The sequence below is a fragment of the Juglans microcarpa x Juglans regia genome, chromosome 7S, assembly GCF_004785595.1.
Source record: "Juglans microcarpa x Juglans regia isolate MS1-56 chromosome 7S, Jm3101_v1.0, whole genome shotgun sequence".
In the NCBI taxonomy this organism is placed as follows: Eukaryota; Viridiplantae; Streptophyta; class Magnoliopsida; order Fagales; family Juglandaceae; genus Juglans; species Juglans microcarpa x Juglans regia.
In genome coordinates, this window is record NC_054607.1 from 17586482 (window position 1) to 17606081 (window position 19600).

The 19600-nt window shown below is 33.5% G+C and overlaps 1 protein-coding gene across 1 annotated transcript; it reads left to right on the forward strand.

The window, feature by feature from the left end:
* The first annotated feature begins 9669 nt into the window (after positions 1-9669).
* Positions 9670-14705, forward strand: LOC121241653 (GABA transporter 1). Its single transcript, XM_041139518.1, has 7 exons — positions 9670-9906; positions 10842-11072; positions 12820-12917; positions 13119-13308; positions 13635-13765; positions 13905-14141; positions 14229-14705. Exons 1-7 carry the CDS (start codon positions 9780-9782, stop codon positions 14607-14609), a joined length of 1395 nt encoding a protein of 464 aa, XP_040995452.1. The 5' UTR covers positions 9670-9779; the 3' UTR covers positions 14610-14705.
* Positions 14706-19600: the final 4895 nt, after the last annotated feature.

A 19600-nucleotide genomic window follows, 5' to 3' on the forward strand; every position in this document is an offset into this window, starting at 1 on the left:
ATTCTCTCACTTTTTTCATACATCTGAATACAAATAGAGTCTATATTTATTGACTTTTCATAACAACTAAAATGCAAATAATTGATACACATCAGATTGTATTCTTGGAATATTATCATTTTGGAATCTTTTAGACTTTTCTAGAATTTGTCTTATCTATGTGTAGTGCATATGAGCATCGTCCAGAAGGTGAGGTTGCTTCTGAAGCTGCAGCTGTAGGTGCGGTGCATGTCCTTCTTTTGAAGCTGCAGCTGTATTGTCTTAATAGTCCCCCGCAAATCAAGTGGCACTGGTCCAACGGTGAGGCTTGATCGTAGCTGTGAAAAACGTGCAGAGGACAACGACTTGGTAAAAATATCAACTATCTGATCCTTGGTTGAGATGAATGAGACTTGAAGAGTTTTGCTTGCTACTCGCTCACGAACAAAATGATAATCTAACTCAACATGTTTAGTACGTGAATGTAAAATATGATTAATTGAAAGATAAGTAGCACCTAAGTTATCACACCACAGTGTTGGTGGATTAGAAAGAAAAATGCCAAACTCTTTCAAAAGAGATTGTAACCAGAGAACCTCACATGTAGCATTGGCTACAGCCTTGTACTCGGCTTCAGTGGAAGACCGAGCTATGGTGGATAGTTTTTTTGAACTCCAAGATATTAAATGTGACCCAAAATAAATGCAAAATCCGCCCGTAGACTTACGATCATCCGGGCATCCTGCCCAATCAGCATCAGAGAAGGCTGCCAGCTTACAAGGAGAAGAGGCAGTAAAATGGAGACCAAAGTTTTTGATAAGATTAAGATAGTGAAGAATTCGTTTGACGGCTTGCCAGTGGGGCTGCCGGGGATAATGCATATACTGACAAACTTTATTAATAGCGTAAGAGATATTTGGTCGGGTAAATGAAAGATATTGAAGACTCCCAACAATACTTCGGTAAAGTTGAGGATCTTCAAAAGTTTGGCCATCAAGAGTCGTGAGTTTTACTGAAGCACACAATGGAGTGGAAACAGGCTTTGAGTTATGCATGTTCTTGCGAAGCAATAAATCAAATATGTATTTACATTGATACAAGTAAAGACCAGAAAAATTTCTAGTGACTTCAATGCCTAAAAAATAATACAAATAACCCAAATCTTTGACAGGAAAAAAAGAGCTCAATGCAAAAATAAACTCAAAGATAAACTCAGAGCTTGAACCCGTGACTATGAAGTCATCGACATATATCAGAACATAAATACATCTAGATTTTTACTGAAGTATAAAGAGAGAGGAGTCAGAGGTTGAACCTTGAAAACCAAGAGAAACCAAACAATCGGACAGTTTAGAAAACCAAGCCTTAGGGGCTTGCTTCAAACCATAAATTGATTTTCGCAACTTACAAACATGAAGAGAAAGATCAGGATTGACAAAACTTAGAGGATGCTGCATATAGACATCTTCCTCGAGTTCTCTATGTAAGAAGGCATTCTGGACATCTAACTGGTGCAAGGGCCATCTGTAAGACACTGCAAGAGATAGAAGCAAATGAATGGTCACTGGTTTAACAACAGGGCTAAATGTCTCTGTGTAGTCGAGACCGGGTTGTTGGTGGAATCCCTTGGCCACAAGACGAGCCTTCGGCGCTCAAGAGAACCATCCACCATGCGTTTCGACTTAAGGACCCATTTAGCACCAAGTACATTGTAGGAAGGAGACGCAGGAACCAAGTCCCACGTTTTATTTTGCAACAAAGCCTGAAATTCAAGGACCATGGTTGTTCTCCATTCTTGGAATTTCGAAGCCTCCGAATAGGAGGTTGGCTCTTCGGGTATGAGAGGAGACGCAACTGTAGTGGACAGAGATGGTTTGTCAGGCCATGGGAGGGTGCCATCCGAACGAATTTTAGGGCAGTGAATGTTGTTTTTGGCACGGGTAGTCATTGGATGAAGAGAGGAGGTCGGCTGTGAGGAGAGATGAGAGATATTGGGGTTTGAATGTGATGGAGGTAGTGGCGGCTGCGAGGAAAAATGCTGGAGATTAGGGCTTGAGTTGGATGAAGTTGAAGGCAGCTGTGAGGAAGAATCGAGAATGGTAGAATGTGTACGTGATGGGCTAAGTGTTTGAGGACGGCTTGAGTTGGTTTGATGAGGACTGGAAGGAGGAGAACGTGACGGGCTTGAGTCCGTGGGAGGTGAGGTGGAGTTCACGTGGGTGGGCTGTGAGTTTAATGGTGGAACTAGAGTGAGAGTGGGCCCAGACTGAGTGATAGACACAGGAGGATTGGACAGAGTTGTAAAGGGATAATTTTGCTCGTCAAACTTAACATCTCTTGAGATGTAGGTACGACTAGTAGAGAGATGAAGGCACAAATAGCCTTTGTGATCTGGGCTATAACCCATGAAAACACACAGTTGGGATCGTTGATCCATTTTATGTCAATTAAATGGTCTAAGATTAGGCCAACAAGCAACACCAAACACTCTTAAAAAATTATAATCAGGAGTTTGATTAAAGAGAGTTTGAAAGGGTGATTTGTGATTGAGAACAGCAGTGGGCGTTCTATTAATTAGAAAGACTGCTGTCTGGAAAGCCTCTGACCAATATTTATTTGGGACGCATGTGCAAGTAGTGTGAGTCCTGTTTCTACAATATGACGATGTCGTCTCTCAACAGACCCATTTTGTTCATGAGAGTAAGGACATGTGAGACGATGTGAAATTCCACAAGACTTAAGCAAAGACTGGAGAGGCCAAAATTCTCTGAACAAAAATGACATTTGTAGAAAAGGTATTACTCACATATTGCAAAAAAGCTAAAAAAATAGTATACACATTTGATTTAGACTGAAGAGGAAAAAGCCAAATATATTTGGAGTGATCATCTACAATAGAAAGATAAAAGCGACAACTATTAGTAGATAACACGGGTGCTGGGTCCCAAACATCAAGAAAAAGTAATTGAAAAGGTTTGATGGATCGGGAAGATGATGGAGGATGTGGGAGAGCATGGACTTTAGCTTGGGAACACGCAGCACAAGTGTGAGAGCCAACTTTGTTATGAACAGGAAGTTGAAATTGCTTCAGTACGAAGGATGTAATCTGAGATGAGGGATGGCCAAGGCGAGCATGCCATAAAGGAACAGAGGTACGTTCACCAAGAAAAGCTTGAGGGTAGGATGTGGAAGGTGCAGAGGTCTGTGCATGATCCAGTGGAAGCACATAAAGGCCATCTTTAATAGGTCCTTGAAGAAGTGCCTCCCGGATTTGTAAATCCTTCACAAAGAAACATGAAGAGTGAAACTCAAAGTAAACAGAGTTATCAAGACAAAACTGACGTACAGAAAGTAAATTTTTCGTAATTGATGGAACATGCAATAATTTAGTAAGGAGATATTTGCCAGAAGAAGAGTGAAGCTGAGCAGTGCCAATATTTTGGATTGGAAAGCAAAGAGCCATCTCCGATGCTGACTTGTTCAGGGCCATGATACGGGGTAGAGTCTATGTTGAGATTAGCGAAGTCCGAAGTAAAGTGATTGGTAGCCGCAGTGTCTGGAAACCATTGAGCCGAGGGAGAACCTGAGTTGGGGAGAGATGAGTAGTTTGCAGTAAAAGACGAGGGAGGTGAAGTTTGGTAAGAGTGGTCGAAGCAATGATAACAGGAAATGGCCGAATATCCAGATTTACGACAAACTTGACATGTGGGACGAGACGCAGGACGGGTGGAGAAGAAATTTTGAGGACCTCAACCAGAACCACGCATTCGACGACCCCCACGTCCATAAGTATTTATGCCTCTATGAAAAGTAGAGGGTGTGGATGGTCTACTGGTGACATGCGCAGCTAGAGATGGCCCGAAAGCGAGGAACCAGAGAGAAGAGAGTGAGACTAGTGTGCTAACCGGGACTTATGATTTAATAGATAACTATATCTTTGATGGGAAGATAAAGAATCTGGTCGAGTGGCAATGGAGGTGACCACCGACTCATATTCAGAGCTAAACCAGCAAGCAAAAAGGCAGAGAACTGAGATGGAGAAAGAGGATAACCTGCGGCGCTCAATGAAGCTGAAAGATTTTTTGCTTTGTTGAAATATTCGGTTAGTGATTCCAAGCCCTTTTTCAAAGTAGTCAACTAAAGTTGTGTTTGGATAAGATGAGCTGAAGAGCGTGTAGCATATAGGTTATGAAGAGCATACCAGATTTCAGACGATGTGGTACACTCAAGAACCTGGGCTAGGACAATCTCTGTTAAGGAGGAGTTGAGCACCAAAAAAAATGTAGGCGTGAGCCTTTTACCAAGCTCTAGATACCACAAAGAGTAAATAAGCTAGGCACTGTAGCTACTCGATAAAATGACTAAAAGAAGTTTTCTTTCATTTAGAATTCTTTCACTTTTTTCATACATCCTGACTACAAACAGAGTCCATATTTATAGACTTTTCATAACAACCAAAATGCAAATGATTGGTACACATCAGATTGTATTCCTGGAATATTCTCATTTTGGAGTCTTTTGGACTTTTCTGGAATTCGTCTTATCTGTGTGTAGTGCGTATGAGCATCGTCCAGAGGGTGAGGTTGCTTCTGAAGCTGCAGCTGTAGGTGCAGGTCCTTCTTCTGAAGCAGCAGCTGTATTTGTCTTAACAACTAGCATGCACTCAGACAAGAGCATTGTAATTATAAAGTAGGAAAATGATTTGAGTATGTAGCATCTCGACCATAACTTTAACTCAACTTGATATTAAAAGTTTGTTTTTTGTTTTTAAGAAAACATATTATAAATATATTTAACAATTACATAATATAATAGTAGGGTTGGAGCAGAAAATCTAGTTTGGGAGCCAAGTTAAAAAAAAAAATAATTTTGAGAGGGCCAAATACTAATTTTTATATAGTCTACTTCATAAAAATACATTTCAAAACTTAATTTTTATCAAATTTTGAAAATTCTAAGTGGCTAGCCCCCTAAGTCTCTTAGTAGTTTCACCCCTGGTAGGAAAGCCCTAACATTCAACTCAAACCAGTAAATACAACACAAAAAATAAAAATAACAAAAGAGGGATATGAGGTCAATGACTTCTCCCACCCATTTCTCACAAGGGGAAGCTACTTAAAGTGGTTTTGTTACACGGATTGTAATACTACGACTGAAAGTAGAAGTGAAAAGATTTGTGCTGCATTTTGCCTGTCTGGATTGGCTACAAGAGACTTCCACTACTTATTTTCCACGATCTTTGGTTAGGAGAAACGAAAACATAGATAGATAGTAAATAGGAGAACCGTCAAATTGCCGGGGAATGTCGGTGAGGGACATTGGCGGCGCGTTTGTTTGTTTTTTTTCTTCATTTGTTTTGAATTGCTGCTGCTGTTGACAGTTTATTTGAATTGAAGGTAAAAACTAATTAAATTCTTATATAATTAATACTAAATTATGGTTTAGTTGTTGCAGTATGCATGATTGCTCTTAAGATTATGCTTCATTTCCTACGTTAATAAGGTTGCATGCTATATAAATGCACAGAATTAGCAATAGGGATCGAGAGCTAGCTGGTCTGACTCTGTCACTACTCTAGTCCAAATTTGACTTACATATGTTTGATTTGCTATTCAATGGTTTGAAGATGGACCTTCTTGTGTTTAAATTAAGACTTAGATCATCAAGTCGATCAAAATCTTGTTGTAGTCAATTTTCTCTCTCTTATTTATTCTCCTACAACCAAAATCAAACTCATCATCCTCCTCCAATATCTTGGGCCTCCCGAGCAACCTACTAAAACTTTCTATTAGGACTATTCATTTGAATTGGATTTTTTTCTTGGCCCAGTTCAGAACCTAAAAAATCAGATTCTAGCTCAAAACAAATCTGGGCTAAAACCCGAGTTGCAAAATCCTCCTACAACCGGTACCCGGGTTTTTTTTTTTTTTTTTTTTTTCGAAATAACTACTCTTCTTAAATCAATCTCTGCCGCTGTTGATCATTGTATGTCTTCTTATTGTAGATATTACCCTCTCTATCTTCGTATTCCTCTTCAAGATCCGGGTGCCACTTATTCACTCTTTGCTTGTTCTTGTCTTTTCTTTCACAGATCTTTCGACTTTCGCTTCCTGCATTAAAATGTTGGAACATACTGGTGACTTATCAATATAAAAATAGAGAATATTATTAGCGCTAAACAAAAAAAAAAAAGACTTTTCACATGCTCTCATCAATTCATCGTGAATTATAAGCACGTGTTCTTGATCTACTAATTTCATGATGTGAAAAAAAAAAAAAAAACCTGGTTAAACAGGAGTTTCGGGTTTAAAACCTAGATTCATCCAGATTCCGGCTTGGGTCTGACCTGGTCCGAGTTCTAACCCGGGTTTGAAATTTGGGTTCCATTCCGGGTATACCGAGTTCTCGGGACGGAATCTGTATGAACAATCCTATTTTCTTTGCTCTCTCTATACCTACCTTTTCCAAATTTCATACTTCCAAGTATATATATCTTATCATTACATTTATCCTTCATATCCCCGTAGCTGGATGTGGAAATATATTGAAGCCCCAAAGTTGTTCAAAGTTGTTCCTTTTCACTGTGATGATCCTACTTTAAATACTCAAATTTCTCAAAGTTTAAAATCAGAGTCGGAACTGGGACTAGAAAAGTATTGGATTTAAAAAGTCCGAAGTACTTCAACTCTATATATATATTCTAACTACCAAGCGTTATAGAAGAGAACTAAGTAAAAAGTAAAATATTTACACATAAGTGAATAGTATTTTTTAACAAAGTGGTTACTCATTTAGTATTTATATGCAAAGTAGCTAAATCATTGTGAATGCTCTAATTTTTAATGAATGCAAATTGTAGTGACAAGTAATAGGAGTTATGAGGTGCTCAGAGATAAACAAATCTATGGGAAATACGGGATCATGAAAGGCCATACACAATTTCTCAGTTTAAATATAGAGCAATATAGATTGTGTTTACATGTTGAACTAAGTTGAGTTGAGTTAAGATGATAAAATATTATTAGAATATTATTTTTTAATATTATTATTATTTTAAGATTTTAAAAAGTTGAATTATTTATTATATTTTATATTAAAATTTAAAAAATTATAATGATAAATTGAGATAGATTTATGAACCAAACGTAGTGGATCTCCAACCACACTTAATAATGTGACAAATTTTAAGTAATCTCATATATCAACTCAAAATTTTAAGTCATCTTTGATTCCAAGATCATATCCCATTTCCTGGAAGTGTTAACGTAACCAAAGCCAATAATACTGCTTCCTTCAGCACCAATCCTCCATCAAAAAATATATAATCTCTTATTATTTACATAATTTTTACATACTATATTTTTTTATTATTAATTTATTATTTAATATTTAATATATAAATAATAAATAAAAAATTGAATTAATTTAAAAAAACTCCATTTTTTTTTTAAAATTTTAAGATTTTAAAAAATTTTTAAAAATATAATAGGGAGAGATTGGAGGAGGCTGTACAACATTGCTCATCCTCCATACACTAGTCTGCCATTTAAGACCAGTGCACACCCAATCACTATGCATGGCTGTCGGGTGGGACCCAAAGATGTTTTCATGGTAAATGTGTGGGGCAACCCAATAAATAACAGGCCAGCACACCTCGGGGCATTACAATCATTTGCACTTTTTTCAACGCGCAAGTCCGATTTGAATTCACATCTTATATTATTATTATTTATCAATTTTAATTTATAAATTTTATTATTATTTATAATCTATTTCATTATTATTCATAATTCATTTTAATTTATTTTTAAATTCAAACGAAAAAATCTTGATGAGTCTCTTTAAAAAAGAAAAAATATATATACGAGAATATGATTTAATTATAAAAAATTATATAAATTAATATAATGTGATATAATTCAACAAATTATAAAAATATTTTTACTATAAAATATATCTACCAGATCACAACATTAATAATTATATTTAATATCACCTACTTTATAATTATTTACAACTCTATTATATAAAGGGTAACTTTTATAAATTTGAATTTTATTTTAATAAAATTATATAAATATATTAATTGATTATTAAGTTAAAAGAAATGTTTTAGTTATAAAGATATTTCATAAAAATAAATTTATAAATTGATGTTATTTATTGTGATATATTAAAATATAAAACTATTTTTATTATAAAATAAATGTAATGTTTAAGTCTATGACTCTGATAAAATAATATTTTTAGAATAATTATTTTTAATCACCCAATAAACAATGTATAGCCACAAATTTTTAAGCAATGGAAACTCATAACTAATAAATATTATAGACCAGTTGGAATATTAATCAAGTTGCCTGATGTTGAGGAATGCAATCTCTACATCCGATCTCATATATACGTAAAAATAAAAATTTATCTAAAATAATGATTAAACAGAGCTCTAAATTATCTTCTTTTATTTTTTTATTCAAATATAATACATAATTTAGAGAAACAGTTGTCTGTTAAGAAAAAAATAAAAAAATATATAATATAAGAATAATGAGTAATATTTTTCTTGCCCAACATCAAATACTACCCAGAAGTTAGAAATAATATATATTTAAAAAGAAATAATATACATTTAAAAAGATGTTGAAAAATTTTAAATTTATTCTTTATTTAATAGTTAAAGAAGTGACCATTAATATATTGATATATTTTTTTATATTTTTTTAAAAAATATTTTAAAATGATTAAAAAGTTATAAAAAAATATTTAAAAAAAAAAGAAAAAGAAAAGGCCAATTTGGAGTGGCCAATTTGGTCAAAGATGTTTATGTCCGAAAATAATAATAGGGAATTCCGGAAAAAACAAGGGCTATCAAAGCTGGCTGCTTGACTAATCTTTTGCGTGCAGTGGCGGAACCCCTGCCATGTATCGCCCTTCCAAAATCTTTTTATAAATTAAATTTTTTTAATTTTTTTCAAATTTAATATATATATGGAAATCGACCCCCTCAAAAATATTATAATCCTTGCGTGCTCTTCAAAATAGTCTAATCCATGTATATTCATATAAATGCCTTTCTCTAATTTTTCTCTATATGTCCCAAAATTTTATTTAATTTTTATATATAGTATATTTAGTTACTATAATGTGGTCCTTTCAAAATAAATTTCTTTGATCCTATTAATTCTTTTAATTTGATGGATAAATTCTAAAAAAGTTTAAAATTAAAATTAAATATGTGAAAACAATAAATTTATTAATACGGATCCCAAACTTCTTGATATATAATACTATACTAATTTTTTTAATATGTAATCTAAAGTTAAAATGAATACTAGATGAATCATTTAAGAGTGACATTTTATACCAAATAAAATAATTTAGAACTTTTATCCATTTCATTAAGCAAAAAAAAATTTATTTGAGGCATCAATTCAAGATTTTAGATCAAACTTGTATAAACTTACGTTTTTTAATGAAAAATGGATTTATGAAAAATTACTTATTAATTGAATAATATTATATATAGTCGTAGAGTGTATAAATATTGAATAATCATTTTAAAAAAAATATAAAGTCTATTATTAAAAAATTAATTTTTTTATATAAATGATTTATTTATTTATTTTTTAATTGATTGAGCGGCGCCTTACACTCGCCAGTACTGCAGCTATCATTTATATCTTTTTATTTCTATTTCTGCCTTTGTTTCTGATATTTCCGCTCTTTCTTCACGTTTCGCGTCCTTCTCTCTGTCCATTTCGTCTGTCCTCTGAGTCTGAGAGAGGGCAATAGAGAGAGAGATGAGTACGCTGCGATCAAGCTCAGTAGCAATGCATGAAGGAGAAAATCATGCAAAGATCCGGCCTGAAGAAGCACTGAATCAGCAGGACCTTGATGCCGGTGCTCTCTTTGTTCTTAAATCCAAAGGTAAATTAAAAAGAGTTGCTACGAACTTAATTCTCACTTTTCAAACTCTTAACTACTGTTTCTTCCTCCATTAATGTCATGTCATCATCACCATCACATATATATATGTGTATATATATATATATATATATATATATATATATATATATATATACACACACGAACGCACTTCATCCATGTCTCCTTTAATTAGTTTGTGCTGTTCCTCATCATCTTCTTGATCTTTTTTTCAATCTCTATCCTCTTTTGTTTTTCCCTGCGTGTCTGAACTCGCATCCCTAGCTAACACCCCGCCCCCACGTGATAAACTTCAAGGTTGCTTGCACCAAACCACCACCCCACCCAGTGTACCCACCATCAGTATACCATGTTGAAAAGTCAGGCCACATATATATGCACATAAATTAGGTTTGAAAAAGATCTGGATCTCTCTATATTCACTTTGCTTTCACAATTTCCGTCTACCACTGCCACTTAAAAAAAAGTCTCCGAGCTATTGATTTTAAGTGATTTGTCAAATTTATTTTATAATAAAAATAATTTTATAATTTGATAAATTATATCAAATCATATTAATTTATAAGATTATTTTTATATAATCACTTTATAATTAAAGTATTTCTCTTTAAACAAAAAATATATTTCCTAGACTCTCTCTCTCTAAACATTTATAAATGGGCACATAACATGTTTGTGCATGTGATGCATGTGAGGCAAATCTTTTTAATTCTAGGAAAAAAAGAAAAAATATGAAGACAAACTTTCTCGAGAAAAGAGCCTTACCTTTTCAACTTTGCATTGCGTATGTGATCATGGGGTTATGTGCCACTTTATTAATTCGTGTCAAAATCATGAGCAACTCATATGATTATGATCATGATATATATGTTTGGTGCTAATAATTTGATCGTGTTCCTAAAATATATATTCCATAGGATCATGGCTGCACTGTGGTTACCACTTGACAACATCCATTGTTGCTCCACCTCTCTTGAGTCTTCCATATGCTTTTACCTTCCTCGGATGGACGGCTGGGATTTTCTGCCTGCTTATTGGAGCCCTAGTGTCCTTCTATTCCTACAACTTGATATCCATGGTTCTTGAACACCATGCTCAACTGGGTCATCGCCAACTGAGGTTCAGAGATATGGCTCATGACATCTTGGGTACGTATAAACACACCTTTCCCCCAGCTGGCCTCCTCTTTTTTTGGAAGAATTTGAATGCCTAATATTACTCTTATCATGATTTTTACCATCATAATAATTAGCACATGGTTTCTATTTAATATATATATATATATATATATATATATTGAAGTCGTTTATTAAAGAATATTAATATATCATATGTATTTTGTTATGAAAAAATAACGAGTCTAGTTTCAATTGAATACGAACTTTATCTTTCAAAAGTTATTATATTCTTTGTATTTATATTCGTATTCGTATTTGGCACATTACTCATGTAAAAGCTTACCAAATCCGCGACAAAAAACAAAAAAAAAAACCCTTGGGATTTGTCAACAACATCCTAACTAGCTGGCTCGTTTAGATATATAAATCATCTTATCTCATCATTATAATTTTTAAATTTTTATATAAAAATATAATAAATAATTTAATTTTTTTAAATTTTTAAATAATATTAATATTAAAAAATAATATTTTAATAATATTTTATTTAAATTATTTAAAATTATCTCACCGTCGAAATGTAGGCTTCCAAAACCACTAATTCATGTCCGGCCAAAGTTCTATAATGACAAGGCAAGTGGGTGGCCAGAGTATTGGCTTTTAACTTTCATGAGAATAGACTGATTAATACGACAGTTTTGGAGACATCTGCTCTTAGGATTTGTAGAATTTTAGTGACATGTGTAGAAACGAAGATCATGATCAATCTTTCTTCTTATGATATTTCACGAAGATTTTTTTTTTTTTGACACTGTAGGGATTTTTCACGGCAGGTGAGCCCTTCAATTTTTTAAAGAAAAACATAAAAGTATTAAAAATCTAAAATGAAAAATATTATTTTTTAGATTAAACTTTTAAAAAATAAAATTGGATTATATATTTTTAATTATCGCTTCTATGAAATAATAAAAAAAAAAATCTTTAAAATCTTGTATTTTTTATAAGCTTTTTTGGAGGGGATCGGAGCAGATGCATGGCCGGTTGGCTGTGAATTCAATAATTTTCGTCCGGTATCGAAATAAAATATCCCATTATGTCAAACTTTTATTTGACGTTTCTATTCTAAACAAATTCAACTTTGACAATTCATCTCCACGTTTTCTTTTCTTTTAAATTCTTAGACCAAAAATAAAAATAAAAATAAAAATAAAAGAAAAAAAATTCAAGAGAAGTGATATTTAAACTAGATAAATATGGAATTTACATAAAAAAATATTTTTTAATAATAGACCTCATTTTTTTAAAAAAATAATGCGTAAGATTTACGCACTCTAAAATTGTATCTAACTTCTTACGTAATCAAAGCTCAAAATTTTCATCAAAACTGCATGGCCATCAAAATATAAATGTGGTAGATATTATGCACCTTAATGATCTTGTGATATAATTTGCTTTCTCTTTTAACCTATTTATATATTTTTTTTATTTCAATTTTTTTAACATGCATGATAGGAAATGATCGCCGTTTTCCTATAATATATATTTTCTTCCATCATCTAATTATCTAGTTTGGGTATTGAGAATACCTGATTTTTAAAATACCGCACTTCTATTTATTATTTTATTATTAATTTTTACCTACTTTTCATTACTATTTACTGTTATTCAATATTCTATTATTACCTTTTTATTATATTTTTCAGTATTATTCACAAAATATTTGAGAATATCTCACTACTTAAACGTAACCTAAATCTAATCTGATTGACTTTGGCAGGACCAAGATGGGGTTGGTTTTATGTGGGACCAGTTCAGTTCATGGTTTGCTATGGTGCTGTTGTTGCTTCTACTCTTCTGGGTGGACAGTGCATGAAGGTCAATCTCTACTCTAAAAGGCTGGCCTTCTGCCCCATGTCAAAATTTTCTGTATCTAGGCAAAGGGTTAGGGATGATCACATCCTAGCCTCTATACATTATATATAGTACTATTTGTTTGTTTTTATTGTTTGGGAAAAAGGCTTAATGAAAATTCTCTCATCTTTTCCTCTTCTTTCCTTGTTTCCGCCCTCATTGCAGACAATTTACTTATTATCGAACCCAGATCATGAAACTATGAAGCTATATCAATTTGTGATCATATTTGGATGCTTGATGTTGATTTTGGCTCAAATCCCATCTTTTCACTCATTGAGGCATATCAACTTGGTATCTTTGGTTCTATGCCTTTCCTATAGTGCCTGTGCCACTGCTGGTTCCATTTATATTGGTAAGTATCACTATAATGAAGTTGGTAAAAAGATAAATACATAAAGTAGATCCTACGTACAATATTTATTGTTCATTTCTTATCCGAAATATTGATATCTCCCATTTGAGATCCTAAAGTATTTGATAAAAAGTTGGAAGGAATCAGCTTTGAGCTGCTATGGAAAGATTAAAGAAATCTGGGGAGGGGGAGAGAGAGAGAGAGAGAGAGAGTTTTGATGGTAATCTTATTTATTGGCAAGTATTATTCATCCTTGTATGCCTTAATATAGTAGTTGCTGCACTTGATTTGGATTTAACTTATAAAGCATGGATCAATTTTGTTAGGACATTCATCCAAAGCGCCAGAGAAAGACTATTCTGTAATGGGTGAATCTGATGATCGCATCTTCGGTATCTTCAATGCCATTGCCATCATTGCCACATCGTATGGAAACGGAATAATTCCAGAAATCCAGGTTTGAAATGTTTTAGATCAATCTGTTTTCACAATATTAGATTCGAGTGCAATTTCTTTAAGAGGTTTGGACAAACAAATGGAGTCAAGAACAGTATGAATGCCCCAATATTTCAGCAATACGAATTTTGTGGTTATAGGCAACAATAGCACCTCCAGTGAAGGGAAAGATGTTCAAAGGACTGTGTGTATGTTATGCAGTAGTGGCGGTGAATTTCTTCAGTGTAGCCATCTCTGGCTACTGGGCATTTGGTAACCAAGCTAAGGGTCTCGTACTCAGCAACTTCTTGGACATTAATGGCAGACCTTTGGTGCCAAAATGGTTCGTTCTCATGACTAACATCTTCACCATTCTCCAGCTATCTGCTGTTGGTGTGGTGAGCTTCTCTCTCTGTCTCTGTCTCTGTCTCTCTGCTGGAATTTTGCAGGCCATTAATACTTCACCGGCCATGGGGTTTTTACAGGTATACTTGCAGCCCACAAATGAAGTGCTTGAGCGTGCGTTTGCTGACCCAAAAAGCAAAGAGTTTTCTCCTCGCAATGTTGTCCCCAGGTTGATGTTTCGGTCACTATCCATTGTAATAGCGACAACCATAGCAGCAATGCTTCCATTCTTTGGAGACATCAATGCGCTAATTGGAGCTTTTGGGTTCATTCCCCTTGACTTTATATTGCCTGTGGTGTTCTTCAACTTGACATTCAAACCATCCAAGCGGAGCCCCATTTTCTGGTTGAACATCATTCTCGCAGTTGTTTTCTCCACCTTGGGGCTCATTGCAGCTGTTGCAGCAGTTAGACAAATAACCCTTGACGCCAAAACCTACAAGTTATTTGCTAATGTATGATCGCCCAACCCAAAGTGCTTATGCATGTATCATTAGCTGATTGGCTGAAACCTATGCGATACATTCAATTTATTAAATGATAAATAGTATATGCATATAATTAAGTAATTAGCATATATTGAGTTATATATTATATGAATTATTCTACGCATCAGTCTATAGCCGCAACAAACTACACATTATTTTTTTATTTTTTTATTTTTTTTACCGCAGCACACTGTGTGCTGCAGCTGAAGTGTGCTGCGGCTATGGGCTAATATGAATAATTTTCCATATTATATATACAATAACAATACTTTTAAAAGAGTAACAATATTAGCACCTTGATTTTTAAATTTTGGTTTTGTACCTAGCCTTAACCTTCTATCCCTTTAGAATAACGATATATACAAGTCTCAAATATACAAATCTCGTACATGTATTTTATAAAAAAAGTAAAAAAAGTGTAAATAACTCATTTTTTCTTAGTGGGTTCCACTTTTTTTTAAAAGACTTGCTCAAGATTTGTGCATTTGGAGGCTTGTCCTTAATATTACTCATCCCTTTAGTTACTCTCTATTATTTCTATGCTATAAGTGAGTTTTGGTTGAGTAGAGAGAGTGAATAAGAGCTCTTTATCTATATGGTGTATCAAAGCAACTCTATCCCTCAAGAATCACAAGTACTAGAGTCTAATTTTTTTCAAAATGTGTAATTCTACATACAACTGTGAAGTGCTTAAACGCCGCGTAATCGCTTTGAAAAAAAGTAGGATCCACTATTAAAAAATTATTTTTTTATGTGGGTTCTATGTTTTATTTATTTTTTTTCAAAATGATTACACGACGGTTACATAATTCACGGTTGTAAATATCTTTTCTTTGTTCTTTTTAATAAGATAATAGAGGGGTGATGACATGGGCTTGGTTTCAAAAGAGCAAAAGTCCATCCTTTTTTCTTTTTTTCTTTTTAGAAGAAGTCCATCCTTTTAAAACTGTAGATTACTAGTCATGAACCAATACAATTCGAGAAAATAATTAAATTTATTGAATAGTACTAATTAACATAGGTAAACTAATTACGGGTTCAAGATGTTTGTAAACTTGACATGCATGCTAGACTTGAAAGAATAGTACATATTAATTTTCAAAATGCTTTTAATATGGCAATTCATGAACTTTTCTTTGCCCTAACCCTAAACTCTCTCTCTCTCATTCGCTCACCACCATCTACCAATTATCCCCTGACTTGATGCAAGCAAGTGGATTCTCACGGTGGCCTCTTTGCTTATAACATTTGGAAACCCTGGTACATTCCAATTAGAAAGAGGTGGTAGCTAATAAGGGTTAGGTAGTCACTTGGACTGCTCGGCCAACCCGATCAAATGGCAGAAGAGGTGGTGTGCATTTAATATTTTGTCCAAGCGGGAGGATGGGATACCCACCCTAGTTAATTGAGCTAGTTGCCCACATTCTCTTTTCTTCATCTTCTCTTATTTTCACTTCATGTTCCTTTCTTGTTCGTTCTTCCTTCTTGTTCTATTCTACTTCTTTTGTCTCATTTCCTTCTTTCGTGGTCAAACTCGAGTTCCAGAGAGTTACAGAGACCGTGACCATAGTCGTGGGTCTCTAGTTACAGAGACCATGACCATAGTCGTGGGTCTCTCGAGTTCTAGAGACCCATAACCATGTCTCTTGAGGCTCAAAGACCCACGGACATGATTGTAGGTTAAGGAACCCCCTCCCCAGTGCTCGTTTTATTGCACATTTGTATATTTTTGGATTGATTGTTGTTGATTTGTTTGATCATCTAAAATCATCTAGGTTGGTGTCTTTGTAGTCTGATTAATTCTAGTTTGTAGAGATATGGATGGAGTTAATGTCAAGGGATTGGGGCGGAGTTGTGAAATCTGCCTTCCTGTTCATCAAGTGCAGTGGGCAGCAGTAAGAGCAGGGGCGAGATGTGAGGGAGAGTGCTCCTCGGCCATTAAGGGTGGATAGCACCCCTAGCAACTTGGTTACACTCTAGAGTTTGCTATAACAATTTGGCCGGTTTGGTTATCAAGATGTCTAGTCTCATCTAATATATCCATTACAATTTTTTCAAACTTTCATACAAAATATAATAAACAATTCAACTTTTTCAAATTTTAAAGTAAAAATTATATTAAAAAATTATATTCTAATAATAATATTTTATTCAACTTTCAACTTTTATCTCATTTCGTATATATAACCAAATCAAATAGAGTTAAATCTAAGAGTTTTCACTGAAATTTAACTGAGTAAATGGTATGTTGCATTTGCATGGTCTTTGAAATTTTCCGTGATCAAAAGTTTCAGTACTGGTGAAAACTTGGCTAAAATAGTTGGATTCTAGTAAATAAAGTTGTTGGGCTTAATTAAAAATCTAATCAATAACTAAATTTCACGAATATTTAGGCTTCGTTTGGTTACCAAACTCATCTCAACTCATCATTACAACTTTTTCAAATTCCAATACAAAATATAATAAACAATTCAACTTTTTCAAATTTTAAAATAATAATAATATTAAAAAATAATATTCTAATAATATTTTATCATCATAACTCAACTCAACTCAACTCACTTCAACATCCACACACACCCTTAATAGAAAAGTAAATATGCAGAAAATATTTAGGCACCTTGGCTTAGAATTTGAAAATCACCCAGACTTGGGGATTTGATCTGGGTCAGGTGTGATACCTCCAAAAACCAACCCAAACACCCTCAAGCTCATTGATATATACTACTACAACGATGGTATATATCATCACCACGACTATTCAAGCACACCTCAACTTCTTCACCATAGAAAAGGAAGGAAGAAGGTTTTTTTCTTTCCGAAAATGGAAGTTAACAAACACAATTTAACATCTGTAGGACTATTCCAAGCAAGGATTGAAGAATTAGGGATTGATTCACATAGGGTCCATCACAATACAAATTAGGTACGTTTACCACTGCATGCATCTGATAGAAGTTTCCCAAAGCCCAAAAGAATTGTAAAACCCTCCCTATAACATAGTATGAGAAAACACAAAGTTGGTAGCAAATGAAAGATCTTTCAACAATAAACACATGATTAACCCAGCTCTATCATGTGCATATTAAAAGGTGTGAAATATGGTAAGAAGATAAAAATAGAATATATGTGTTTGTGGCTTTTGACCAAGTCCTAGATCTTTTGCATAAAAAATGGCTTCTTATAACAGTACTATATTTGTATATTGAAAAATTAAAATATAACTTGAGGCAAGATCTTAACTATTTGTCTTTGATCATGTCTCGTTTATTTTCACAACTCATCTAATCATTAAAACTTTATCAAATTCATACATAAAATAAAATAAATAATTCAATTTATTCAAATGCCAAAACAAAAAATAATATTAAAAAAATAATATTTTATTCAACTTTTAACTTTAATCTTAATTCATCTCATCTCATCTGTGAAAATAAACAAGGCTAATAGTTAGATCTTAATTGATGCTTAAATTACTAAAATTTGACTGTTTATGGTGCAAATTACTAAAGATCAAAGAATGTAAATTCCTAGTTCTAGTAGTTCATAGTGCAATTTGAAAAAATGATGGTAACTCATCATTGCAAGTTATAATTTTCGCTTGGAGATAAAAAGAAAGAAAAACATTAGTTTTAACAATTGAACTCGATGCTCTTTCATCGAGTAAAACTAATAAATTGTTATATTCATAATAATTCTTTAACCATTCACTCTCAATGCAAACCATTAAATAATTTACAAGGAAGTCATCCTCTTTAAACTCATAGATTTTTGTTAAAAATTAAGAATATAATTTATGTATTGTTTATAATTGCTTAGTAAGAAAGTCTTCCTTTCATGGCCTCTATATGCCTCAATGTCGGCAATTTCGTGGCCCTTTGCCTCAAATAGGAAAATTATCCTTTGTGGAGGGAGTAAATTTTGGTCTTGGTTGAAAGCCTCGACGCCACCACAATATGAGTGTCATCCTATTGACACTCCATCCACATCACCAAAGGTTGCATGCTTAGCTTGGCCTATATCCAATGTACAAAATTGATCGGACTCCTTTGAGGTTGGATCATCGACACACTATCGAAAGAGACCCTCAAACTCATGGTGAGACTTGAATCTTCTATACAAGTCTAGAACGTTCTTAAAGAGGTATATACTCCAAAAAAAGGGAATTCGAGCTCGCTCAACATGAAGTCGAAAAAAAAAAAAAAAAAACAAAGGTATGCTTAGGTTAAGCTATGCTTGTGAGCATAATGGTGTAAGCTGATTAGGTTTGGGGAGTGGGATGAGAATTTTTGGTTTTAGATGAAAGTTTAAAATATTAATTTTAAATATTATTATTATTTTGAAATTTAAAAAAGTTGAACTGAGATTTGAAAAAATTGAATTATTTATTATATTTTGTGTGAGAATTTTGAAAAGTTATAATGATGAGATGAGATGATAAAATTAAACTAGAAGTATTTAGGAGTTTTATGCATGTGGTTATTGCTCAAATGGATCAAAGATACCTCAAGGATAACAAATTGATGGCATCTCAATGTAACTCATCCTATTTTGTAGACAAATAATAAGATTATAAAAATTTGTTAGTTCGCTAATTCAAGTGTTCCATGAGTAAATCATTTATTATTTTAACGAAAAATAAATCCAAGAAAAATTGAGATTGATTGAAGTAAATGAGAAACTATGCTAATTGCAAATTTTGCTTAGGTAAATAAAATATGAGTTCATAACGGTCTAAATATGGAACAATTAAGAAATCGTACCGATTTACAAGGACTAGCCCTACTGACCATTGCCAATATTGAAGATGGAAGGTTGCCGTTGGAAGTGTGATGTTATTCCCTCCATTTTGGTCTTCACATATAGCTTTGGTGTAGTAACTGCACCCACACATTTTTCACTTACGGGTATTCTAAAAATTCCCATAACTCTGAGTCGACTCACTACTCCGACTCAAACATAAC

Excerpts from the sequence above, each read along its gene's own strand:
- LOC121241653 (XM_041139518.1), top strand. The coding sequence starts at position 9,780 with ATGAGTACGCTGCGATCAAGCTCAGTAGCAATGCATGAAGGAGAAAAT. Across the intron at positions 12,918-13,118 it reads TGGGTGGACAGTGCATGAAG|ACAATTTACTTATTATCGAA; the intron begins GTCAATCTCTAC and ends CCCTCATTGCAG. Across the intron at positions 14,142-14,228 it reads AGCTATCTGCTGTTGGTGTG|GTATACTTGCAGCCCACAAA; the intron begins GTGAGCTTCTCT and ends GGGTTTTTACAG.